Raw genomic sequence first — 9,325 nt, 5'->3', positions numbered from 1 at the left:
GCAGGGAAGGTTCATGTCGGGATCATTGCGTTGTCGTAGCTGGTACACTAAAAGCACCCAGCAAAAAGAAACTTTTTACTCAAATATACAACAGGTGTGTAAAACAGCCAGATATGTAAGAACTAGGGAGCAGGAGGACAAGCCAATACTAATGAGATCACGTTGTCAGATATACCCAGCCATGCAGGCAGTATGGCCAGCCATGTGGCAGTGTGCTCTGGGCCTGTTTCCAGAATTAAATGTAAAGGAAATACTTGGAGGGGATATAGCTGTGACTTTGTGGATTTTTGTCTGATTTTCTGAGGGGTTTGCTCCACGTGCAATGGCAGCATGTAATAAATCTCAGATATACGTGTACGTTAAACACATGCTTTGTGTTAGCAGAGCAAAGCTTGTGCTCCGTGACGTGGTAATTGAATCTATTTCTTGAATAGGACAGGGCTGATTTGTAAAGGATATCATTCACAGATTCACAAAAAAATGGCCACTGATGAAATGCTAATTGTTACACTATTAAGACAGATCAGGGTGAGATAATGTATTTAGACACTGGGGCTGGAGGGTGATTCTGGTGGCAAAATATTGGTATGATGTGAAAAGGACAAGGCTGCAACGGCCAAAGAAGAGCAGGAGAAGATGTAGGACAGAGGGCAGAAAAACAAGTGATAAATGAAAAGCCTGGCTCTTGAAGATGTTTGGAGAGAAAAGGAGCAAAATACAAACTTTGTATGTTGGAAGGGTATTAGCATACCAACCTGAAGTCTTCAACACCTCAGAAATATAGAATGCCTTCAACAGATGAAGCAGAAAATAGTTGACATCAACCTAAAACCATTTATTGTCAAAACATTTGAAAATCCATCTGGAGTATAAAATTATACATTATGTTGGACATTTTGCAATTAATTAGGGGAAACATGCAGTTTTGGTCTAGCCTTTGAAGGTACCATTAGAGCTGACATGCTGATTTATTAAAATAGTAGACATATATAAAACTAGTCCTGTTGCCTCTTCTGTGTACTAGTATATATATCTGAACAACCTTTGAGAAATCTAGAATTATTTTTGTTGTCATTTGCTGTGTGTAAGAAAGTTTAGCGATATTAACAGTTAAACCAGCTGTTACTCTTTATTTCACGGATAACTTTTTTAGCAGTAGGGCTGAACTCCCACTGCTTTGATCCATGGAAGAAGTAGAATAAACCTGGAAATAAAAAAAGTAAAGTGTTATGTTATGGATACAAGAAAAAGCTTCATTCTGACAAAGCAGGGAACATCATCTTTTTACACACAGGAGAGCATCTCTTTAGTTCTGTCTTTTGCAGATTACAGCAGTAATGACATTCATCATAACTCCAGAACTCAGGTTTGTGACAAGTAAACCAATTTTACTTAAAAGCTCGTTTCATTTACCTTTCTGTTCGAAAACAGCGTCGACCTTCTGGCTAATTCCTGGAAAGTCATCAGCTGTCTGTCTAGGATAACCTTTCTCCATGGACTTGCTGTTTTCATCAAACCTAAATCACATGAAGGGAGAAATGTAATCTTACAGAGTTTAGACATCAGTTCTGCAAAGAATTAAGCAGCAGCTGAAAGGTGTCCACCATCTGTAGTTTGACTGACTTCACTGGGGTTACAGAGAGTAAAGTTATCTACTCGCACAAATGTCTGCGGGATGCTGGCCATCACATTTTCCATGAGGAGGCTGCTGGTTTGCTGATTAAGGTAGGCAGAGCTCCAAAGAAGCATCTGGAGTGAGAAAAAATGAAGTAAGACCCACAGTTTTGACAGCACTGGCGGGATTTACACGATAGCAGTGTGACAGGCAGCACGTGGAAACTGGCCAGATTGATTCCTGCTATAGTGGCTGTAATTTATTTCATGCAGCATTTGTTGCACGAATTTTAAACTCCTCTTAGATGTTGACGTGATACTGTACATAACCCTCTACCAGCTGACAGATTTAGATGGAGGAAAGGAAGATGACTTATTTCTAATAACTGAGACAGGACAATTTTTATGAGATGGGGCTGAATGTGGGGGCTGAAAGAAGGACCTAAATGGTTCTTCAAGATTTGACGAACCCTCCCAGGAAAAAAACCAAGCAAACAAGCAAGCCTTTGTTTTACTTCTCCTTGGATACCAGAAATACTTTTTACAGGCACATGAGACTGAGAGGATGAGTTATTAAGTAAGAAATCCATGCTGTGGTTTTCTTGCATGCCTTTGCCTTGTGACCAAAGCAATGCAAGATATTGTAAATACTCTTTCCAAAACTATCAAAACCAAAGGACAGGAAGCGACATGCAGCTCAAAATCCAGCTGACACTATGTCTCACTGAGGAACCCCACAACTGGTCACAAGAAAGTCTGTTTGAGCCATGCATGTTCCTGGTTGCCGGCAGAAGTCCTTTGCAGCAGTTGTGCATGCACACAAGAGGAATCTATCAGCTTCCTGAAGCTGACTTTTTGCTTCTGTTTGCTGGTATTTGGGAATCAGGAATCACTCATGCCAGCTTGGCAATAGGATTTAGAAGGAGCATGTTGCAAATTCAGTGTTGATCACCAAAAAAAGGAAAATGAACTATCAGTTCTATCTCTCTGAAAGAGACAAAATAATCCAGGACTTTCCAGAAATCAGAGAAATGCTGCACAAGCCATCCCAGCCAACCTTCTGTTGAAGTAGGTTAGCTTTCAGATCTTTATTTTCTAGAGTTTTATCTATTTTATTCATAAAAATACTCTACATGCTGGAACCTTTTCAATTTCCAGGCACAATGCATCCAAATGGGTCCATATCTTAAATGTGCATTTCAGGACACCCTTAAGCTCGCAAAACTCAAAGCTATACTCTTCTCCCTGTGCAGGAGTCAAAGAAACATTTTAATGAAAAGCAGTATTACTGTAGTGACCCAGTTACATATAGTTTGCTAAAGGTCTACATTCTCTTTTAGCACTAGACAATTTTAATTGTATTCAGATTATATTGGAGTCAATCATAAGAAAACATTTGTCAGTTCTTCTTACCTCCAGTACTTGTCACCTATGAAAAAGTCTGTCTTCCCTGTGTTTCTATTACAAACAGCTGCATCAATTTTTTTGACACCTTTAGGGAAGCCCAGTGCGTTGATATTCTTTGGATAACCAAGTAACACCTGATATCCACTGATAACCCAGAATTTATTGCCTGTTAAAAAAAAAAGAATTAGTTTCACCAGTGATTTTCAGACACTAAAAGAAAAAAATGTGCTCCCTTAGTGCAGGTTGCAGGAAAATTAAAATAAACATCCTAAGTTTTATTTATTTCTTTCTTTATTTGAAAAGTTAATTTTATGTATGTATAGCTACCCTACCTTTCTCCCATCTTCTCACAAAATTAAAGGTAAGAAAAAAATTAAAGAAAATCTCATACTTAACCTTTGAAAAATAGGATCTGATCTTTCATGTTCTCATATGCAGCTTCAATACCAGGTGGCAGAGTTGGCCAGAAGGTAGAAATTAATTCATGTTCAACTTCTGAGTTATCAGGATAGACTCGCCATAAGTGCCTGATTTAAATATGAAACAGTTTTTGTAGTAAATAACAAACCACACACATTTCTGTATATGCACAGGAATGTGAACAACGTTGTGACTTACAAGCTCTTTCTTGTCAGTGGAGCTACCTGGGTAGATGTGTCAGAAAGGAAAATACTCCCATCAGTGGGAAGTTTATTCTGGCTTTCTGGAATTACCCTTCCCATCAGTACTGATTGATTAGTGGGATCAGCTACAGGCAGCTGAAAAATTCAGGTTGTTCCTATGCCATAAAGTAAGAATGTTATAGGGTCCTAGATGAGCCTGACTGTAAGTTATTCCCTGGATGACTGACTTACCCTGGTGACTTTGGGCTTGCATAGGTCACCATAGGAGGAGAGATTGGCCCATCTATATGGTAGAACATACTAATTTCTTAGGAAGTGGTTGCAGCATTTAGTCATTTTACTATTTGGTGTAACCATCTATACATTTGGGAATAAAGATTTATTGGGACTGAGATGTTTTCTGGAGAAAAATGAAGCATGTTTTTTCAGGGGATGCTGGAAAAATATTAATATAACTTGTATCTGCTGAAAGCTTTCTTTCCGTGAACTGAAACCTATCCATTTGTCTCATTGTAAATCCCATAATCATAATCATGTGAACCAGCAAAGTATTCAGTCTTTGTAGAAATCAAGAAAAAATAAACTTTGCAGAGAAAAATGTCATATCAATATTTACCTGCCCTTTAGAAAAATGACTTCTCGTTGGAGTGTAGTTACAGCATCAAAAGACATCTGGGAGCCACAGGTTTTAGGCGGGGGAGGGGTGGCTGGCCTTTTGTCTGGAGCATTTGGTGGATATCCTAAGTTTTAGAAAGAATACACCAAATTTATAGAAACACTAATATTTTCACATATAAATGCTTTTTTTCATATTATGAGAATACAATTATTTTTATGGTAAAACTTTGTGAAAGAGATTATTTCTCTCCTCCTTTTTTTAAAGCCATGGATTTTACTCACCATAAATGGACTGAATGGCACTTATATCATCTGGAGAGAGCGGAAATTCACTGGGACTGATGTAGGCATAATTGGGGAACATCAAAGCCCTCTGGTCATTAGAATGGGAAAGACCCAGGGCATGGCCAAACTCATGAGCAGCAACAAGGAACAAGTTGAACCCTTAAAAAATGGATAGAGAGATCAGTCTAATTTTGGTCTGCAAACGGCTGATATGAGCACAGCAGGGCTATTGCTCAGCGACAGTTTTCGTACAATACATTGGCATTCACTACAGTATGTATATATGTAAATGTATTTTTTGTAAAGGATAAGGTAGTGTTCTTCCCCGACTAGAAGGGAGTGACTTTTGGCCCTCGTTCCTGCTATTCTTTCTGTTAGCTACTGAAAGTATGTGTGTGGCATGAGTAGATGTCTGGGGGTGAATGTGGGTGCAGCTCTGAGGAATGTTCTGGCAGGGTTTCCCAGCTGAGCTAGAGCAGGTTAGGTAGTGAGTCAGATCACACTAACAGCTCTCCAGGGCAAGGATAGGACCATGTACTCGGTGCTCATTTGAGGTACCAAAGTGTCAGTCTGTGTGTCACCCTCCTTCCTACAAACCTGAGAAAGAAAGATGAAATCATGAATAGACAAGGAAAAATATCAGGTTAGCAGAACGACTTACCATTTTATCATTAGGACTTCATAGCCCTTATATCTTTTTAAAATATTATGCTCATGCATGCTTAATCCCAGCGAAATGTGTTAACACGTTAAATTGAAAAAAAAATGGAATTTCCTTCAAAATGCATCCCTCCAAGTAACACACCTTTCTAAATTAGGGAAGAATGATTATCTGCCCTGCAGCCCAGGAGCTAGCAGCATCAACAGACTTAGTGAGGATCACAAATCCGTGGCAGAGCAGAGGACTGGTCATCGATTGCCCAAGAAAGGCTAGCTGGAGCCAAGATAACTGTTTCTCAAAAAACCCAAACAAAGCATCATCTTTTCCACACGTATTTCCAGTCCTCTCTCACATGTCCTCTGAGCTCTCCAACAAATTCTGCAATGCCTGGCTGCTGGAGTCACGATGTTAAGGAACAGCAGCAAAACAGGTTGACCCATTCAGTCCCAGTGTGAGGAAAACACTGCATTTTATCAGTATGACATGCCCACCCCTCATCCTTCCCAGCACAATAAACCCGCAGCTCTCCTCCTTGTGCAGTGCTCTTACAGCACCTCGTGTTTGTTAGCTCCTTGCTTGTCCTGCAGCGTGACTTTGATTCTCCTGTGGCAGCTATCCTCTGCAGTTTTCCATCCCAAAACTGAATGAGATAAGGCTCTAGAGCACAACAGGGTAACGTGCCCTTGTACTGACAGATCTGTCAGAGGCAGTAGGTGCTGCATGGCCAGCCTGAAGGTTGAGGGGAGGGGATCGAGGGGAGCAGATGGGTCCCAGCCAGATAGGTAAGCACTCAGCATTCCCCTCTGTTCTGGCGTGGTGGCACACACCTGTAGACAGCTCTACACACTGCCCGTGGGTGGCCTGAACAGCACGTTCAAACTCCCAGCTGCTGGCAGGTGACTGAAATTGCTTGGAGAACACTTTCATGTATAAGCCCATCCTAGCTTGAATGCAGAGTAAAGCTATAACAGCCTAGTTGGATCTGTCTTGGTATTATTAGTGAAATATATTCATTATCACTGGCGTCTGTAATTTTTTTTAGGTGGTGGGGATCTCCCCTGAGGGCTGCTACAAGGCACGGTGTGCTTCCCCTGCAGTGTGTGGTGGTGCCAGGCTTGGTGCCGGCATGTGCACTGTGAGGGGCAGCAGTTAGAAAGTTTTTGCCATGGGTTGTGAAATTCCAGTGGGCACGGACCCTACCAGCCCCCAGGGAAGAGTGGCCCATGCCTGTACCGTTCGTATTGGAAAAGGGTTGTCCCATTGGTATCTTTACCAGTATTAAATAAGACCGGAGTAGATCAGGGTGATTTTATGTCAGCGTCATCGTGAGTATCTCAGCTGGAGGATGGCCTGTAACATCCTCGCACTGCTCTTATGGTGAATGCTGTGATTCATCTCAGTCTATTCCTTCACTGAAATAAAATCAGAAAGGAATTTAACCATCTGCATAACACTTCAGAAACCTTTTTTTACCTACCCACTGAGCCTGTGGTCCAGTCTTCATCCTCATCAAAGTGTGCATCACCACCAAAACCATTGCCAGGTGGAAAGGCATGAGCGAGGACACCAAGGGGGCCATCAAAATAACGAGGGCAACGTCCATGAGCTAAATAATATGATGTTGAAACAACATTGAGTTTATGCTATGACTATTGGAAAATCTTTAAATTAATCTTACCATTAGTATGCAGCCAGTGCATTACCTTTGGTCCCAAAAGCAATCATTATATCTGCTATTCCCTCGTGAATACGATTGAAAATCAGCGGGGTGACAGTGCTCCACACTTTAAATGCCTTCTGAATTGCTTTATCCACATCCTCTTTGCTCATATCTGGCGTGTGGTTCACAATTCTACAGTTACGAGGGTTCAAGTAATAATATTTAGTGTTTGCAGAAAGAATTTCTCTAATATTAAGATGATGAACAGAGATGTATAAGAAGCAATTTAACCTGTAATCCAATAGCTCCCAAGATTCATCTTGGACTGAGTAAGTTTGAGGAATGCGATAACTGTCCAACAGGTCTTTTTCATAATAATAATAGTTGTGTGTACACAGTATCGGTTTTTCTCCAAATGGCCCTTAGCCAGAAGATTGTCTTTTGAGCATGAGGAAAGGCATCTCCTCAGATTTCTGTGACTACTAAACTGTTGGTCTTAGCATGTTTTGAGGATAACAGGGTTTGTACAGGGTGCAATTGATATTTCTGTTTGGCTTACAGAATATTTGTCAGAAGTGATACATAACAGGCAAAATACTGTGGTTGACTCAGAAAATAAAAAATACCAAGCCTGACTCTCAGAAATTCCTCTCAGGAATATGTATAGCTAACAGCTGGGGAAAGAGAAACATTTTTATATTCCCAACTGGAAACAATTGCTATAAAGTTATACCTAAATATAACAGATGTGGATATTCACAAACCCCAAATTTAAACTCAAAAAGTAATTATTGAAATACTACCTGTACGTCAGCTTGGTTTTTTTCCATCCTGGAAGAGTAACACCATAGAGACCCACATCAGGAACTCCACACCTGGGTTTCTTCATCATTTCCAATGTCTCAGTATCTGGTTTTCCAGTCACTTTCAAACCAAAAAATTGTTGCATTTTCTGCAGTTTTTCAGCTGTGGATTCAGCATTTATTTTCCATCCAAGCTGATTTGGATCTGGCTCAGCAGCATAGAATTTATTTAAATAGTCCTAGTGAGAAAATAAAGCAAACACATTTCACATTTTGATCTGTTTCTTAAACAAATACCTTAGGACTGATTTTGTTCGTGTACTTTGCTGGCAAAACCATCTGCCTGTGATTTTGAAGCACAACAGATGTTTTCCTGAGGATCATAGCTAAACAGAAACAGACAACGTTGTCCCTGACACTTATTTACTTGACATTTCCAATTTATACAGATTCATCCCACTTTAGTAAAGTTTGTGCAGCAGAGTTCTGTGTAACAGTGTTGTCTGAGAAAGACAGCAAGCTGCCTTGTAGCTGAAACACACAGATAATATCTAAGAAGAGAGAGCTCAATAGATCTCAGGTACGGGCTGGGCAGTTACCTGCACAAGCTTTGCATCTTCGTGGTTGTCTTTCTCTGGGTGGACAGGAAGGGCATTAGAAACAGCTGCACATGCTAAAAGCAAAAGTGGAAGATCCTTCATTCTCACTTTTGCCTCTGTCCTGGTAGGAGAGCAGTCCGCTTTCTTCTCCATGTGCATCCTGTCTCGCATGCCAGTCCCTATGGCTATGGGGTGCTTTGTAGAGTCAGCTGTAGACTGACTCAGGGTGTTTCATGCTCCGAATTCCTCCACGCATCCTATAACACTGTGCTGACTGACACTATCAAATTTAATTAAAAGCATCTGATTTCACAGACATCTGAAGTCAGTTAGTATTTGAATACTCCTAAGCTGCTTGGCTACCATTTCAAAACTGGAAAACTGGCACTCACTTTTAGTTATTTTACACTGAATTTTAGTGAACCTGTGCAATTTAATGCCAGATGAAATGGTGGGCAAATGCAAAACCTTTTAAGTTGCCCTGACCCAGCTGTGTGAAATGGGGCCATGAAATGTAGGGACTCTTAACCATTTTCAGCCTAGAAAATGGGAGTCATGCACCAGATATGAATCTCATCCAAAAAATTAAAACTCGGGGAGAAATTGCCGTAAACAGAAAGTTTTCTTTTTAAATTGATTGATAGTGAGACTGGGTGTTTTGGAAAATGGATGAAAATTCCAAATCCCTCCCCACCACTTCCCTGAAACCTTTTTAAAAGGTGTGTTTCTTTTAAGTTATACTAGTGGAATCCAAGATACACATAAATGAAAAAGATTTTACCCTAAAAATCGAGCCTAAAGGGTGTGAATAGTCTTGTATCTGTGTCTACTTTTATCTAATCTATCTATCTATTTATCTATCTATCCATCATCTACCTATCTGCCATTTCATTACAAAAGGTTTCTTCAGTTTAACCACATTAGCCACAGGGGATATGATTATTTCCTGTCTTAAGTAATTCAGAATAAAGGAAGTTTCAAAAGTCATACAAGTTGTGACATATTATGGGATTTCACCCTGTGCTGGCCAAGCACCTTCCTCTTCTGCTGGCACC

At 40.3% G+C, this 9,325-nt stretch overlaps 1 protein-coding gene across 1 annotated transcript; it reads right to left on the bottom strand.

Annotated features, from left to right (window-relative positions):
* Positions 1-993: 993 nt before the first annotated feature.
* On the bottom strand, positions 994-8,372 carry LOC101924424 (matrix metalloproteinase-27). Its single transcript, XM_005230554.4, has 10 exons — positions 8,271-8,372; positions 7,672-7,910; positions 6,912-7,060; positions 6,686-6,814; positions 4,545-4,706; positions 4,261-4,384; positions 3,418-3,548; positions 3,028-3,187; positions 1,414-1,517; positions 994-1,204 (listed from the first exon to the last, which is right to left on the bottom strand). The coding sequence occupies exons 1-10, from the start codon at positions 8,370-8,372 to the stop codon at positions 1,104-1,106; spliced, it is 1,401 nt and encodes a 466-aa protein (XP_005230611.4). The 3' UTR covers positions 994-1,103.
* Positions 8,373-9,325: the final 953 nt, after the last annotated feature.

Source organism: Falco peregrinus, chromosome 4 (assembly GCF_023634155.1).
Source record: "Falco peregrinus isolate bFalPer1 chromosome 4, bFalPer1.pri, whole genome shotgun sequence".
NCBI classification, from domain to species: Eukaryota; Metazoa; Chordata; class Aves; order Falconiformes; family Falconidae; genus Falco; species Falco peregrinus.
This window is presented reverse-complemented; position numbering and strand designations above follow the sequence as displayed.

Bases quoted from the DNA above. Each gene is read 5' to 3' on its own strand.
- LOC101924424 (XM_005230554.4), bottom strand. From the start codon at position 8,372: ATGAAGGATCTTCCACTTTTGCTTTTAGCATGTGCAGCTGTTTCTAAT. The intron at 7,911-8,270 runs GTAACTGCCCAG...TTTTCTCACTAG, and splicing joins AAGATGCAAAGCTTGTGCAG to GACTATTTAAATAAATTCTA. The intron at 4,385-4,544 runs GTGAGTAAAATC...TCTAAAACTTAG, and splicing joins TGCCATTCAGTCCATTTATG to GATATCCACCAAATGCTCCA.